General features: G+C 44.9%; 1 protein-coding gene across 1 annotated transcript in view; it reads left to right on the top strand.

Annotated features, from left to right (window-relative positions):
- RNF24 (ring finger protein 24) overlaps positions 1–18271 on the top strand; it is a 669287-nt gene that overhangs the window by 396786 nt on the left and 254230 nt on the right. The window contains exon 3 of the mRNA XM_044062004.1: positions 5473–5515. Within this exon, the coding sequence (XP_043917939.1) occupies positions 5473–5515 (43 nt within the window). The remainder of the gene's footprint in view (positions 1–5472; positions 5516–18271) is intronic.

Here is an 18271-nt window from a genome sequence, read left to right as displayed (position 1 = left end):
CTGCATGGGGGGCTCAGTTGGCAGGACAGTGCATTCAGGGCAAATGGAACCCAAGTCAGATGCACCTGCATATCAACCAAAAAGAGATGTTAGCTGTACAGAATTCCCTGATAGCTTTCAAGGACCACATCCTTCCAGGACAATTATTGGTAAAGACAGACAAAACCACAGTTATGTGGTACATAAACAAGCAGGGGGGGAACCCACTTGTACCCTCTCTGCAGACTAGCCATGGCTCTGTGCAACACAGCCTTGAGCTACCAAGTGCACCTATAAGCTCAATTCCTGCCATGCAAGCGAAATTCACCAGCAGACGACCTAAGCAGAAATCTCATGGACCCACACGAATGGAAACTGGTACCAAAAATATTCAACCTCTTGAGGAACAAATTGGGGACTCCAGAGATAGACCTGTTGGCCTCCACCCAGAACTACCAATTGGACAAATTCTGCACAAGGACTCTCCACAGTCAAGCTTGGAAAGTGGATGCCATGTCCTTCACCTGAGAAAGCCTCTCTGTTTATGCCTTTCCCCCCCTGCCTCTCCTCTCGAAGGTTTTGCTAAGGATCAAACAGGACAAACCAAGGGCAATTCTTATTGCACTAGACTGGCCTTACCAGAACTGGTACCCCCTCTTGTGCAGCATGATACTGCTGGATCCATGGCACCTACCTCAGACACCTTCCCTGCTGTCCCAGCAGGTGGGCCAGATTCTGCACCCTCAGCTTCAAACCCTGAACCTTGCAGCCTGGCTAATTCCTTGAGCTCTCCAATAGCATCCCTCAGTAAGCAGGTGCTAGAGGTAATTCTGGAAGCAAGGAGACCTAGTAGAATAAAATCCTACGCTGAAAAGTGGAAAAGATACTGTTCCTGGAGCCAGACCCATATTCTTCAGTGTTTAACAGAAATGCTCCACAAGGGCCTATCCTTCTCGTCAATTAAAATTCATGCCTCTGCAATTTCAGCACATTATAATACTGAACCACCCCTCTTCTCTTACCCCTGTTAAAGCAATTCCTCAGAGGGGCAAAAAATTTAAGACCACCTAAGCAAGCCCCTACTCCGGCCTGGGACCTTAACTTTGTATTGGAAAAGCTCACTCTCCCTCCTTTTGAACAAGCTGCAACTGCAGAGTTGAAATTCCTTTCTTGGAAAACAGCCTTCCTTCTAGCCAATACTTCAGCAAGAAGAGTGTCTGAATTAAAAGCCCTTATGGCAGTGGAGCCCTTCATTATTTTCCATGCAGACAGGGTTTCCCTAAGGACCAATCCTTCCTTTATGCCCAATGTGGTGTCTAGTGTGGCCCTAAATCAGTCCATCCATTTGCCTAACTTTTTTCCTAATCCACAAAACAATGGAGAACAAATTCTGCACTCTTTGGACGTGCACAGACAACTTGGATTTTATTTGGACAGGACGAAGCCTCTCAGAAAATCTGAACAGCTGCTAGTTGACTTTGCTGCAGGGGCAGAGGGGAAGGTCATTTCAAAGCAAACCATTTCTAAATGGATAGCCCATTGCATTCATTTCTGCTATAAGCACCATGAAAAACCTACCCCACAGGGGATAAGATCACATTCCACCAGGGCTGCATCTACCTCTACAGCCTTTCTCAGAGGGGTCCCTACCAGGGACATCCTAGAAGCTGCTACTTGGAGCTCTGTTCATACCTTCACCAAGCATTTACCACATGCCTATTTTTTCTAAATCCAGAGCTGGTTTTGCCACTGCAGTATTGCAGGGCTTAATAGCTGATCCTAATGCTCTCTAACTTCCTCCTCCCTTCCTTAGCTTTGGGGAATCTACCGAAATGTAATGACTGCAGCAGTGAACCACGAAGAACATAGTACAGTTGTGTACACTTACCATAAATGTAGATGTTCGAGTGTATTCACTGTGGCAGTCCTGGTTACCCTCCCTCCAGCCCCCTGACTTCTCTTGGCTCTACCCTTTGCTTCTTGTTTTAAGCTTTCTGGTGTATTTGCTTTTTGATGGAGGTGTAACATATCATATAATTGCTTCCCATTGTGGGGGCACCTAACATCTGGGGCAAGGAGAACTGAAGTAATGGCATCGGCTGTATGTTTTATACCCCTGACTACCTGACGTCATGGAAGTAGAGAGAGCATCCGATGCAGGAATCCAAGACTTTGATATTCAGGCCGGCTGAGGGCTACCTGCAGGCAGATAACCCAAATGTAATGACTGCAACAGTGAATACACTGTAACATCTACATTTATGGTAAGTGTACACAAATGTACTTTATGAACCTGTTCCTCCAGCATGTTCTGTTGATTTGTGCTAATGAGGTTGAGGTCTCTAGAGCATGTGGTGCGGAGGGGATTGGGATTTCTTTAGATGTAGCATTCCTAACAGGGATGGGTCAGACATGGCTTTGTAAGTCAAGCAGAGATCGCCTCTTAGTAGACGATACGAGAGAATGGCTGGAGTTTTTTGAGTCTGTCTGTGTAGGACATGTGTTTAACACCTAGGATCCTATTCTTGAGGTGCTTTTGTGGCTTCTCCAGCTGTTGCAGGTGTCTAGTGAGGTACATGCCAAATGGGGCGTTATACTCACTGATTGGTCTTATGAGGGAAGAGTAGAGAGAGATGATGACCTTTTTCTTCCTGGATGCAAAACCCTTGGTAATGGGATGCACCACATAGAAGGACTTTCTGACCACAGTGGCAGTATATTGGGTGAAGGAGAGGTTTCTGTCTGTCTGTGTCCACAGAGTTCTTCAGTGCTCAGTGGGCTCCCATCAATGTGGTAATTAGTGGGAACTGGGTTTTTCCCAGAGGGGATGATGACGCATTTTCTGGCATTAAGCTTAAGGCCATGTTTTCGACACCAGTCACTGGTCTCATTGAGGCCTTTTGTAGAATGTCTGCATCATTTGTGGAGTTAATAATGGCTCCTAGCTTGCAGTCGTCCACGAACTTGATCAGCCAGAGTCCCTCCATGTTGGCCTCAACTTGAGAAGTAGATTCCAAACAGGAGAGGACCCAGGACCGAACCCTGTGGGACTCGTGACTGGTTGGCAGTCTGACTTAGAGTCTGCTACTTTCACACTGTAGGTTATGTCTGTGAGTCAATTTGCAACCCACCTAGTGAAATAGGGGTTGATGCCTAATTTGGTGAGTTTATCAATGATTCCGGAGTGAGGAATGGTACCAAAGGCCTTGGCCAGATCAAGGTAGGCTGTATGAACTGCCTTACCTTCATCCACAGCTCTGGTGCCTGTCTCAATGAAGTCAACCAAGTTGAGCAGGCACGATCTACCCTTCACAAAACCAAACTGCATGAGATCTAGAGTTTGGAGATTCCCTATATCCTTGTTAATTAGGTCCATGATGATGCACTCTATAGCCTTGCATATCAGACTAATCAGGGTAATGGGGAGATAAATCCCAGGGTCTGAAGCCACTCCCCCTTTATGGAGAGGAATGAATGTAGCAGACTGTGCCAATTCACTTTGTAGTTCATGTAGAACACAGCCAGGGATATTGTCTGATCCCATGGAAGCTGTATTATTGGCCTTAGACAATGCAGCTTTAACCTGTGCTGCAGTGATGCTGGGTGCCTGGCATTCTTTAGGGGGGGGAGGGTTAAAGTTGTCACTGCATCTGTCGACCAGTATGTTGGCAATATCTGTTGGCTCAGTATAGGAGGTACCATTGTGCAGTATCTCGAAGCAAACCTGGGTATTGCCGTGGAGATTCTTGATATAACTATAGAAGGCTTTGTGGTTGTTTTTAGTGCCTGCCGCAATTCTGCCTTCATAGCTGGCTTTAGAGGTTTTGATGAGACCTCAACTTGTGAGCCTTTCAGAACTGTGTACTTCAGTGTGTGATGGCCATCTTTACTGAAAACATGGCACTGGTTATGATGTGTGAATAAACAAGGTGAAACCCACTCTTGTCCCTTGTGACGAGAAGCAGTGAAGGAATGAGAATGAGCTATGTTGACCAATTGGTTTCTGACAGCATCCCATATTATTGGGGACACCATCTCATTAGCAGACACGCTCAGTTGATGTCTTCCAGTGCCGTACAAGATGTCTAATCATTTGTCAGAATGAGGGGAAAGCCTTGGTGTGATGTTTTTGCCTATCCACCATCACAAGGTACAGAAGATTATTTTTCTTCATCACTTCAAAGCAGAAACGTGTGTCAGGGTTGCTGTTGTCCAGAAACAGCCCCCTTTGACCCTTGTATACTCTTCTCCCATTTCTCCTGATGGGGGAAGTTCATCTGGAAAACACAGCAACACAAGTCTGTGGTTATTCTTAAGTCCCCCGTATTGGCTTTGACGAGTCTGTTTCTCCTTATTCAAGCCTCACATGTTTGAGGAAACCCCAGTCAGCTTAGGCACTTAAGTTTTACTGTCTCATTCCTTCCACGAGGTCCACCTGGATTTCTAGTCCCAATTACTAAATGTCTAGTTTCTCTTAGCTCTGTTAATGGCCAGGTTTCTTGCCTTAACTGTCCAGGGTAGTTCAGATTCTTACATCTGCATTGAAGCCAAATACTGGGAAAAACCTCTTAAGAAAACAGTGACTACTTTTTCCTATGCGGGTCTCACTTGGAGGACTAAACCCATATACTGCTCCTATACCCTCAGTTTTAGATTACCTGTCGCATGTCTTGACAAAGTTCTCGGCTGTTATTCTGTCAAAGTACACTTAGGTGCTACATCTAATTTCCATTAGGAAATACCATCTCTTTGGCGTCATTGAAAGTGTGTAAAGCCTTTTTAAAGGTACATGTCATCTTAGATCTCTTCTCAGTGAATGTGTTCCACTGTAAATTTGAATTTTGTGCTGAAGAAAATCACACTCCCCTTTTTGAAATGGCTTCTTCTGTAGAGTTGATTGTTTTTTACCCAGGAAAACCATTTTTACTGGTGGCTGTTGAGCTAAAAGAGTTTGAGTTGCAGGCCTTAGCAGTGTGCCTTTCTTACTTGCCTTTTTTCCTTTAAGGATAGTGTCCATGTGTACCATTTATTTTCTCCTGTCTAACATAGTAATGCAATGTAACCTGAATTTGTCAATACGCTTAAGCTGTTGTAACAGAAGAGAATATTTATTGAGTTGTCTCTTTGGTCATAGATTGGCTCCAGTTCTGTGTAGACTGAACCAGTTTTCAGAATGGGCATTCAGTTGTTTACAATAAAGGTCCTTTCTAAAAAGGATATAAAATATCTAAAGTAACTTTAGTTAAAGGGTTGACTGCATTAAAATTTCTTCTGAAAAGTACAGAAACTAGGGAACATTTAGCTAAAACAGTGGCTAAACCTGCCTGGCCTTTTTTCAAGTTCAGCTTTGGGTGATACTTGTGCAGCAGCTGCTAATGCAAAAACATTCCTGTAAGCAACAGAGTCAAGAAAACAAATGTCTTAAATGATGCTTTCATATATTCAAGATATCTCAGTTTGTGTTTTTTATCCTATCATTTTTTTTCTTTTTAGACTACGACATCAAGCACACAAAGAACTCTATGCATATAAACAGGTGAGAAGCTTAAAATAATATTTATAATAATACTTCATTATGAAAATGAAAATTATTATTTTGGGCTAGTCATGTAATTCAAACAGTGAATTAGGTACTCTCAAATTCATGTGTGCGTAGCTGCATTACCAAGTGCTAAAATGATTGATCCCCTACTGTTTTGCAAGTGTTCCTATTAAATTGTTCACATCACATTCTAAAGTAAATGTAGATCAAGCAGATAGTGGTTGATCATGAAGGTGAAAGAAGATTTCATGGTAAAATGCTGGCTTGTGCATTACTGAAGCATGTGCCATTGATGCTGTAGTAAGAAAAGCTGTGCAGCCAACTGCACTGCCTTTCCCCAAGGTTAGATGTGATGCAGCTGGTGTACCCAGTAGCATGGCTGTTTGTCTGCCACCCTGAAAGTTGTCTCCATCACTCAGCTCCTGCTCTACAATGTTCTTTGTGTTTCACTGTTGCAGTCATTACATTTGGGATATCTGCTTGCAGGTAGCCCTCAGTCAGCCTGATTATCAAAGTCTTGGGTCCTGCATCGGTTGCTGTCTCATCTTCCATGACGTCAGGTAATCAGGGCTATAAAGCATGCAGCCGTCACCATTACATCAGTCTTTCTTGCCATGCGGTGCCAGAAGCAGTTCACAAGTGCCGGTTGGCCGACTCCTGAAACATCGTGTTTCACTGTTGCAGTCATTACAGTTGGGTTATCCTGCTGGCAGGCTACCCGCAGTCAGCCTGAGTTCCAAAGTCTAGGTCCGGCGTCGGTTGCGGTCTCCTCCTCCCTGACATCAGTGCACCAGGGGTATAAAAGATGCAGCCGACGCAATTTTCTTCAGTCTTTATTGCCGTGCGGTGCCCGAAGCAAAAGCAGTTCGCAAGTGCCAGTCGGCCGACTCCTGAGATTTTTCAAATTCGAATTTCAGATCCGAAGTCTTCATTAAAGCTAAGTACCCCGTTGGGGAAACTTTTTTTCTTGCTCCAGACCGATGTCAGAAAAAGTTAATAATTGTATTTCTTGTGGGAAGCAAATACCTCACAAGGATTTTCATTCTTACTGTATTCCTTGCCTAGGCCCTGACCACGACGTTGCTAGTTGTCGGTTTTGTGCTAGATTTAACCAATGCACTATTAAGCGTCGGTACGATTTTGCATTTCATTATTTTGGCAGAAGATTTAACTATATTATGCCGTCGGAGCAACCAACTACCGGAGTTTATAAAAAGCGCAAAGAAAAGGACAGGCATCCGAGGTCTAAAACAGACGGCGAGGCTTCCGGTAGGCCTGTCGCTGGTTCTCAGTGAGGTGCTTTTGCAGCCTCTGACGCCCACTACCTCAGAGCCACAGGCCACTTCAGACTCCCACGTGGAGCCGACTAGGCCGCTGGAAACTCAAGGTATTGGACACTCAGAAACTATTCCCTCAGATGGGTCCGGAGCCGCTGAGCAGGCATCGGCTTTTGAGGGTGTTTTCAGGCCTACACAGTTATATGTAAAACCAACTTCAGCTTCAAAGGCAAAGTCTAAAGCAGCTCTAAAGACAAAGAAACAAGTACAGCATTCTCCTGGACAGGCCTCCATGCCTAAAAAACAGATGCTTAAAATGTCCGAAAACCTAATTACTTTGATCAAGGGTTCCCATCCCCCTCCTGATATGAGGCCTAGGCAAGAGATAGAATATGCATCTTCAGATCAGGTTTCCATTTCCTCTGATTCCTCTTCTGACCAGGAATATTCTCTTCCTCCCTTTGAGGATTCTGATGCTGAAGAATCTATTCCTTCAGCCTCCCCTCCTGAGGATTATTCTTTTGGGGAAACCCTGCATACTATGAGGGAGCATTTCCACTGGGAGAGCCAAGATTACTCAGAATCCAAGAAAAGGCTCAGAAACTTCCTTTTATTGCCTCAGCACAGGCCCCTTGCTATTCCTCCTGTTTTAGACATTGTAGATGATGTATTTTCAGAGTCCAGACTGTCTCCTGACTCTTTGCCACCAGCTCCTTTTAAGTCAGACAGATACTACAGGGTTCCTGATTCACATAAATTTCTTTATAAAAACCCTGCTGCAGACCCAGAAACAATCTCTCAGGGTCCCAAAGGGGTCAAGGCGTCCACTGCAAAAAACCCTATACCCTCTGATAGGGATTCAAGGGCCCTGGACAAATGGGGGGAAAAAGATTTATACTTCTGCTACCTTGGCTGTAAGAGCTTTAAATTGTCAATTTCATATGCTTAAATATCAGCACTATCTAATGTCACTGCTTGAAACAAAAAATGTTGCAAATTCAGAATGTGCAGAAAACAAAGAAATGCAGGATTTATTGCATGCAGCTGAACAAGTAGGAAAGCATACTTTGCAATGTGGTTTTGATTCTCTAGAGGCCTCTTGCAGGGCCGCTGTTACAGGTTCTGTCATTAGGAGACATGCTTGGTTAAAAGAACAGAATCTGCCCGATCATGTCAAAGCAAAATTGTTAGATGCTCCATTACAACATGATATCTTGTTTGGTGTTAAAGCAGAAGAGGTTTTGCAGAAAATGGAGGACAAAGCTAAATCTATGCAAACAGTCAAGGATTTCTTACAGGTACAGCCTCCCAGATTTAGCAGGAACTGGCCTGCAAAGACTTGGTCCTTTCCAGTGTCAGACAGACCACAAAGAGGTAGATACAGACGCCACAGAGGCAGATCACAGCCCCAAAGCTCATACAGGCCTAAACAATGGGGTGCTTCAACTTCCAAAAGCGGAGAAGAAAAATCACAGCCATACAGAAAACAGTCTCAATGACTTTCCCCTGCCAGCTCCAAGCGCTTATCTTCTGGCAGCTCCTTTGTGGGGAAAACTAGCACTTTTTTACTCACAATTGGCAAATGATCACCCAGGACAAATGGGTCTTAAATATCATATCCCAGGGTTACAGGTTCCATTTTCACATCCTGCCAAGGCCAAATGGTATGCCAGACCTGCCACGCAATCAATGGGCGTAGAGGCACAAAACCAAGATGTTCAACGTGTTACCCTGCTGCAGTCATCACACTTGGGTTATCCTGTCGTCAGGCGGTCCCACAGTCTGCTGGAATTCCAAAGTCTTGGTCCGGCGTCGGTTGCTGTCGCTTCTTCCCTGACGTCAGTGCACCAGGGGTGTATATAATGCAACCAACGCTATTTTCTTCAGTCTTTCTTGCCGCGCAGTGCCCGAAGCAGAAGCAGTTCGCAAGTGCCTGTCGGCCGTCTACTGAGATTTTCGAATTTCAAACCGAAGTCTTCTATAAAGCTAAGTACCCCATTGGGGAAACTTTTCTTGCCTCAGACCGATGTCAGAAAAAGTTAATAATTGTATTTCTTGTGGGACGCAAATACCTCATAAGGATTTTCATTCTTATTGCATACCTTGCCTAGGCCCACACCACGACGTCACTAGTTGTCGTTTTTGTGCTAGGTTTAATAAGAGTACTTTTAAAAGACGCTTTGATTTCGCACAACACTACTTCGGTAGGAAATTTAACTACACCATGCCGTCGGAGCAACCGACTACCGGTGTGCACAAAAAAAACGCAAGGATAAGGACAGACAGCCCAGGCCTAAGCCAGATTCCGAGGCCTCAACTGGCCTGGTCTCCGGTTCTCCGGTCCTCAGTGAGGCTCCGACGGAGCCCCTGACTACCGCAGATTTGGAACCCGAGACCGCTTCAGAATTTTTGACTGAATGTACCAGGCCTACGCAGCCATTTAGTTCAGGCCCTACCGACGACCTGCTGAAAAAGATGTCGGTGCTGCAGAAACGCCATCGGTTTCTGAAGGCGTTTTCAGACCGACGCTCATCATTAAATCATTTTCTAAGACGAAGACTCCTAGTAAGTCTAAAAATACTGCACTTCAGTCCCTTGTTCAAGGCCCTATGCCTAAGAAACAGATGCTCAAAATGGCTGAAGATTTGATCACTTTAATCAGGTGTTCCCAGCCCCCTCCTGACAAAAGGCCTAGACAAGAGGAAGATTATGCATCCTCTGAACAAGTGTCCATTTCTTCAGACTCCTCTGAGGACCAAGATTACTCCTTCTCCCCTTATGAAGATTCTGATGCTGAGGATTCCATTCCCTCAGCTTCTCCTCCTGAAAACTACTCCTTTGGGGAAACTTTACACACTATGAGGGAACATTTTCACTGGGAAGGTCAGGACTACTCTGACTCGAAGAAAAGGCTCAGAGAGTTTCTTTTACTCCCCCAACACAGACCACTTGCCATCCCACCAGTTTTAGACATTGTGGATGATGTTTACTTAGAATCCACTTTTAACCCTGATTCTCTTCCTCCGGAGCTAAGCCTGACGGATATTATAGAGTGCCTGATTCCCACAAATTTCTTTACAAAAGCCCTGTTGCTGACCCAGAGACAATCTCCCAGGGTCCCAAAGGGGCTAAGGCTTCTATGGCTAAAAGTCCTGTACCTTCTGAGAGGAATTTCAGAGCACTAGACAGGTGGGGGAAAAAGGTTTACACCTCAGCCATTCTAGCTATGAGGGCACTAAATTGCCAGATTCACATGCTTGTGTCAGCAGTTTCTAATCTCTCAGTTAAAGCAAAAAATGACCACTCTCCCTCAACAATCTGAATTGAAAGAAATGCAGGATCTGTTGCATGCCACTGAATAGGTGGGCAAACATGCCTTACAATGTGGGTTTGATTCTTTGGAGGCCTCCTGCAGAGCAGCTGTCACTGGGTCTGTTATACGTAGGCATGCTTGGTTAAAGGAACAAACTCTACCTGATCATGTTAAAGCAAAACTTCTAGATGCTCCCTTACAGCAGGATGTTCTTTTTGGAGTTAAAGCAGAAGAAGTCTTAAAGAAAATGGGGAGGATAAGGCAAAATCTATGCAGACAGTCAAAGATTTCCTACAGGTACAGCCCCCTCGCTTCAGCAGAAACTGGCCAACAAAAAATTGGTGCTTTCCAGCTACAGACAGACCACAGAGGGGTAAATACAGACGCCCAAGGGGCAGAGGACAACCACAAGCCCAGTACAAACCTCGCCAATGGGGCACTACAACACAGAAGGGAGGAGAAGACAGGTCTCAATCTACCAGAAGGCAAACTCAATTACTTGCACCTCATCTGGCCAAGGAACACTCTCTTGGCAGCCCCCTTGGGAGGAAAACTCGCACTTTTTTCAGACAACTGGCACATTGTCACAAAGGACAAATGGGTCCTAGACATAATTTTACGAGGATACAAATTCCACTTTCACACCTTGCCAATGAAAAGAGGAATGCCAAACCTGCCACAAAATCAATGGGCAGAGGCACAAAAACAAATTACAGCTCTCATGGACATGAGAGCCATTCAACTGGTACCTACTCGAGAGCAAGGTCATGGATTTTACTCGAGACTTTTTCTAGTGCCCAGAAAGGGCAATGCCTGGAGACCAATTCTGGATCTTTCAATTCTTGGATCTTTCAATTCTAAACACCTACTTCCAAGTACACAAATTCAAGATGCTAACCCTACAGCAACTTCTTCCCATGTTGGACAAGGAAGCATGGCTAGTAACAGTGGACCTCAAGGAGGCATACCTGCATGTCCCTATCAGACAAAGTTGTAGAAGATACCTCCGTTTCATTGCAGGTTCAACCCATTACCAATTCTCTGCACTGCCCTTTGGCTTATCTACTGCGCCCAGAGTCTTCACAAAATGCCTGGCACCAGTAATTGCATACTGCAGACAAAGAAGAATTCAAATATACCCATACCTGGACGACTGCCTCATCCAAGCAGAAAGCAAGGACATTCTATTACATCATCTGGCTTTTGTGAAACATCTTCTAAATTGCCTCTGGTACACAGTAAACGAAAAGAAGTCAAAACTAGTACCCTCACAAAATATGACATTCCTGGGTGCCAGCTTGAATACAACGGCCCAGAAGGCTTATCTGACGCCAGACAAACAACTACAACTGACTCAATATTTCAAAACAATGGCAACAAAGGCCCAATTAACTGCAAGAAAAATTCTGCAGGCCTTGGGCTTCATGGCATCTTGCATACTACTAATACCATTTGCAAAGCTGCATATGAGGAAATTACAGTGGTACCTAAAAAACGTATGGTCTCAACACGGTCACAGCTTGGACACAATGATATCTCTCATTCCCTGCCTACAACAGGAGTTTCTGTGGTGGTCACAGGCATGTCACCTCAACAAGGGTCAGCCTTTCACCTTGCCCCCAGCCAGGCAAACTATCACAACAGATGCATCAGATTACGCCTGGGGGGCTCACATGGCAGGACAGTGCATTCAAGGCGTATGGATTGCAAAGCAAAGGAATCTGCACATCAAACAAAAAGAGATGCTAGCTGTACAGAAAGCTCTGACAGCCTTCAAGGATCTGTTACATCCAGGACATCTGACAATAAAGACAGACAACACCACAGTAATGTGGTACATAAAGAAACAAGGGGGTACTCTCTCCTACCCTATGTGCAGGCAAGCTATGACCTTATGGAACACAGCTCTGGCTTACCAAGTTCAGTTACAAGCTCAGTTCCTGTCAGGACAGAAGAATACATTGGCAGATGACCTCAGCAGAAACATCATGGATCCCCACGAGTGGAAACTAGATCCACAAGTATTTACAATTATAACTCAGAAATGGGGCCTTCCAGACATAGACCTGTTTGCCAGCCCTCAAAACTATCAACTGACAAAATTTTGTACAAGAGCATTTCACCATCAAGCGTGGAAAGTGGACATACTCTCTTTCAGTTGGAAAAACCTGACAGTATATGCCTTCCCTCCATTGCCTCTCCTCACAAAGGTGCTTCTGAAAGTCAAAAAGGAGAGACCTCGACTGATTCTCATAGCCCCAGACTGACCAGCACTGGTACCCACTCTTGAGGAATATGGCCAACGGCCCACCATGGATATTACCACATATTCCCCATTTACTCACACAACAAAACAATCAGATTCTTCACAGCCAGCTCAAAACCTTAAATTTGGCTGCATGGCAAATCAACTAAGCATCCAGCCAGCTCCTCTTTCCCAAGCAGTTATGGATGTTATTCTGGAAGCTAGGAGGCCAAGCACCAGGAAGGCTTATTCGGACAAATGAAAAAGGTTTTGTGCCTGGAACCAATCTAAAGGCCAAGACGCAATTCATCCTCACATGCCTCACATTCTACAGTATTTAACTGAGATGTTGCACAAAGGACTTTCTTTCTCCTCCATTAAAATCCATGCTTCAGCTATTTCGGCCCACTATGACGCGGATCCACCCTTATTTTCGCATCCACTTCTAAGGCAGTTCCTCAGAGGGGCAAAAAACATTAGACCACCCAGGAGAGCACCTACACCAACATGGGACCTCAATTTTGTTCTGGAAAAACTAACACTACCTCCCTTTGAACCATCATTCTCTGCAGATCTTCAGTTCCTATCATGGAAGACTGCCCTACTGCTAGCAATAACTTCAGCTAGAAGAGTCTCAGAGCTACAGGCACTAATGGCAGTGGAACCTTTCCTCATTTTTCATCAAGACAGGGTTTCTCTAAGAACTAATCCTTCCTTTATGCGTAAGGTGGTTTCCAGTGTGGCTTTAAATCAAACCATCCACTTACCCACCTTCTTCCCAAATCTACAGAACAAAGGTGAGAGACTCCTGCATTCCTTGGACATTCACAGGCAACTTCGTTACTACTTGGACAAAACTAAGGCACTCAGAAAATCTGACAAGCTCTTTGTATCCTATGCTACAGCTTCTCAAGGGAAGGCTATATCAAAGCAAACCATTTCCAAATGGATAGGTAATTGCATATGTTTTTGCTACACCCATCATGGAAAACCAGTTCCTGCTACCATTAGGCCCCACTCTACCAGGGCAACGGCTACGTCTACAGCCTTTCTCAGGGGGGTTCCAACCAAGGAGATTTTGGAAGCTGCAACTTGGAGTTCAGTACACACCTTTACCAAACACCATCACTTACCACTTTACTCTGAGACCAGGGCGGGCTTCGCCACTGCAGTTCTGCAGGGCCTTCTAGCCTCCTCTAACCCTCTATGATATCTCCACCCATCCTTAGCTTTGGGATTCAACCCAAGTGTGATGACTGCAGCAGGGTAACACGATGAACATAGTACAGTTTTGTACCTACCATAAATGTAGATGTTCGAGTGTACACCCTGCTGCAGTCCAGGTTACCCTCCCTCCATCCCCTCTGACCTGCTGGCTAAATCTCTTCAATACCTTCCTAATCTATTTGCTTATAGCTGAAGGGATTTTGTGTTTGTGCAAGTTTACTCAATTTGGTACTTATTACTGACCACCTTTTTGGGGGCACCTGACATCTGGGGCAAGAAAAACTGAAGAAAATGGCGTTGGTTGCATTATATATACCCCTGGCGCACTGACGTCAGGGAAGAAGCGACAGCAACCAATGCCGGACCAAGACTTTGGAATTCCAGCCCGACTGCGGGACCGCCTGACAACAGGATAACCCAAGTGTGATGACTGCAGCAGTGTGTACACTTGAACATCTACATTTATGGTAGATACAAAACTGTACTTTTCATCCCTCATGGACATGAGGGCCATTCAGCAAGTACCACAGCAAGAGCAGGGACAAGGATTTTACTCAAGGCTATTCTTGGTGCCCAGAAAGGACAAAACCTGGAGACCAATACTGGACCTGTCTATCCTGAACACATTCCTGGACATTCCAAAATTCAAAATGTTAACTCTGCAGCAGCTTCTGCCCATGCTGGGCAAGAAGGCTTGGCTTGTGACTTTAGACTTAAAAGAGGCATACCTGCATGTCCCAATCAGACTATCATGCAGAAGATACCTCAGATTTATAGCTGGCTCAATGCATTACCAATTCTCTGCACTGCCCTTTGGCTTATCTACTGCACCCAGGGTCTTCACAAAGTGCCTGGCACCAGTAATTGCTTTTTGCAGACAGAGGAATTCAAATATATCCTTACTTGGACGACTGCCTTATTCAAGCAGAAGACAAGGACACTCTACTACAGCATCTGGCGTTTGTAAAAACATTACTAGCAGGCCTAGGGTTTGCAGTAAACGAAAAGAAATCAAAATTCATACTCTCTCAAGAGATAATATTCCTGGGTGCAAGCTTAAATACAACTGCCCAGATGGCTTCTCTCACGCCAGACAAACCCAGACAACTGACTACTTATTTCAAAATGTTGGCAACAAAGACCCAGTTATCTGCAAGAAAAATTGTGCAGGCTTTGGGCTTCATGGCATCCTGCATTCTGCTAATTCCATATGCAAGACTGCATATGAGGAAACTTCAGTGGCATCTAAAAAGTGTTTGGACTCAACATTGTTACAGCCTGGAAACAATTATTACCCTCATTCCCTGCCTGCAATGGGAGTTTCGATGGTGGGCAAAAGCCTGTCACCACAACACGGGACAGCTATTCACCTTACCCACAGCCAGGCAGACATTGACAACAGATGCATCAGATTATGCCTGGGGGGCCCATATGGCAGGAAGATGTATTCAGGGCACATGGTCCGCAAGTCAAATGCATCTACATATCAATCAAAAAGAGATGCTAGCGGTTCAAAATGCCTTGACAGCCTTCAAGGATCTGCTTCATCCAGGACAACTATTGATAAAGACGGACAATACACAGTTATGTGGTACATAAACAAGGGGCCACACATTCCTACCCCCTCTGCAGACTAGCCATGAACTTATGGGACACAGCATTGACTTACCAAGTACATACTGCAAGCACAATTCCTGCCAGGAAGGATAAATACTCTGGCAGACGAACTAAGCAGAAACCTAATGGATCCCCAGGAGTGGAAATTGGATCCACAAGTCTTCAGCATGATAACAAGGAACTGGGGATGCCCGGATATAGACCTATTTGCCTCTCCACACAATTGCCAATTACAAAGATTCTGCACAAGGACTTATCACACGCAAGCATGGAAAGTGGATGCTCTATCTTTCAGCTGGAAAAACCTAGCAGTATATGCCTTTCCTCCTCTGCCTCTCCACCCAAAGTTACTCCTCAAGGTCAGACAAGAGAAGCCAAAAATGATTCTGATTGTCCCAGACTGGCCCCGCCAGCACTGGTACCCAATCCTAAAGAGCTTGGACATTACCTCAGATTCCTCACTTATTGACTCAACAAGACAGTCAGATACTGCACAGCCAACTCAAGACCCTAAACCTGTCAGCATGGCAGTTAATGTAGCCATTCAAGACGCACCCTTTTATAAAGCTGTTAGGGATGTTATTTTGGAGGCCAGGAGGCCTAGCACCAGAAAATCTTTTGCAGAAAAATGGAAATGATTCTGTGCTTGGAACCAGGCACAAGGTATTGACACAATTGTTCCAAATATTCCTCAGATTTTGCAATATTTAACTGAGATGCTGGATAAAGGCCTTTCCTTTTCATCCATTAAAATTCATGCCTCTGCTGTTTCAGCTCATTACAATACAGAACCACCTATTTTTTTCTCATACATTACTAAGGCAGTACCTCAGAGTGGCCAAAAACATAAGACCCCCAAGGAGAAGCACCAATACCTACATGGGACCTCAACTATGTCTTGGAAAAACTTACACTGCCTCCCTTTGAGCCAGCCTCTGCAGCTGATATAAAATTCTTATCCTGGAAAACAGCTCTGCTCCCAGCAATAACCTCCACTAGACGAGTCTCAGAGTTACAGGCACTCATGGCTGTGGAACCTTTTATCATTTTCCATCCAGACAGGGTTTCTCTGAGGACAAACCCTACATTTATGCCTAAGGTAGTGACCAGTGCGGCCCTTAACCAAACAATTCACTTGCCAACTATTTACCCAAACCCACAGAATAAGGGTGAGAGACTTCTGCATTCTTTGGACATTCACAGACAGCTACGCTTCTACTTGGACAGAACCAAAGCTTTCAGAAAGACTGAACAACTTCTAGTAGCATATGCTGCAGGATCACAAGGCAAGCCTATCTCAAAGCAGACTGTTTCAAAGTGGATAGGCCACTGCATTCGTTTCTGCTATTCACAGCATGGGAAATCAGTGCCTAAGGGCATTAGGCCACATTCCACCAGAGCAGCAGCCACTTCAGCAGCCTTCTTCAGAGGAGTACCAACCAAAGACATCTTAGAGGTTGCAACTTGGAGTTCAGTGCATACGTTTACAAAGCACTACCACTTACCTCTCTATTCTAAATCCAGGGCAGGCTTTGCCACTGCAGTTCTGCAGGGCCTGATAGCCTCTCCTAATCCTATTTAGCACCAGCCTCCCAACCATAGCTTTGGGATTCAACCCAATTGTAATGACTGCAACAGTGAAACACGATGAACATAGTACAGTTGTATACCTACCATAAATGTAGATGTTTGAGTGTATTCACTGTTGCAATCCAGGTTACCCTCCCTCTATCCCCATTTTCCTTGCTGGGACTTATCTGTACTTCTCTGTTCTATACAACCTATGTGGTGTATTTGCTTGTAGATGAAGGAAAAGTTGTTTTTTGGTTATGCATGCTTTTTGGCATTAGCGAGCCTACCATTTTAGGGGCACCTGACATCTGGGGCAAGAATGGGGCAAGAAAAACTGAAGAAAATAGTATCTGCTGCATCTTTTATACCCCTGGCGCACTGACGTCAGGGAGGAGGTGACAGCATCCGACGCCGGACCTAGACTTTGGAACTCGGGCCGACTACGGGTAGCCTGCCAGCAGGATAACCCAATTGTAATGACTGCAACAGTGAATACACTTGAACATCTACATTTATGGTAGGAACACAACTGTACTTTTTCGAGTTTCAGATCTGAAGTCTTCAACTAAGCTAAGTACCCCGTTGGGGATCCTTTTTCTTGCTCTAAACCGATATCAGTAAAAGTTAACAATTGTATTTCTTGTGAAAAGCAACTACCTCATAAAGATTTTCATTCATACTGCATTCCTTGCTTTGGCCCAGACCACGACATACCTCGATGTCGGTTTTGTGCCTTATTCAAACCTCGAACTATTCGTCGTCGGTTCATTTTTAGATCTAAATATTTTGGAACTCTGTTCAATTATCCAGAAGTGGCTTCGGTAAGCCACCCGACTACTGACATTCCGAAAAACAGCAAAGATAAAGACAGAGACCGTCTGCATAGGTCCAAAGCTGCCGATGATGCTTCTCCTAAGGTAGTCGCCAGTTTGCCGGTACTCAGTGTGGCACTTTCGCAGCCCCTGATACCCACTGCTTCAGATTCGCAGGTCTCTACTGAGACCCAATCGGAGTCTGCTGCGAGATGCTTCTTCGACTGTGGAACCTGCGGATGTCTCTTACCTTGGATGGAACTGGAGCTGCTGTGCAGGCACCAACTTCTGAGGGTGTATTCAGGCCCTACTGACTTGCATATTAAACTGACGCCATCTTCTTCTTCAAGGCCTGAAACTCTGTCCACGCCTAGAAAACCGACACCCAGACCGCATGGTCCGGTCCCTATGCCTAAAAAACAAATCATAAGAATGGCTGAAGACCTTATTACTCTAATCAGGGGAAGCCACCCTTCTCCCTCTTAGAGACCTAGAACTGATTTTCCTTGTGATTTCTTCTGATCAGGTTTCTGAAATTTCTGTTTTCTCTGATGATCCAGGAGTTGCCCTTATCTACCTATGAGGATTCTGATGCAGAGGACTCAATTCCCTCTGCTTCCCCTCCAGAGAATTTCTCTTTTGGTGAAACCTTGCATGCTCTTAGGGAGCATTTCTGCTGGGGAAAGC

Source organism: Protopterus annectens, chromosome 2.part1, assembly GCF_019279795.1.
Source record: "Protopterus annectens isolate FY-2018-M chromosome 2.part1, PAN1.0, whole genome shotgun sequence".
In the NCBI taxonomy this organism is placed as follows: Eukaryota; Metazoa; Chordata; order Ceratodontiformes; family Protopteridae; genus Protopterus; species Protopterus annectens.
The sequence above is the reverse complement of the archived record's forward strand: the minus strand, read 5'-3'. Positions and strand labels throughout refer to the sequence as shown.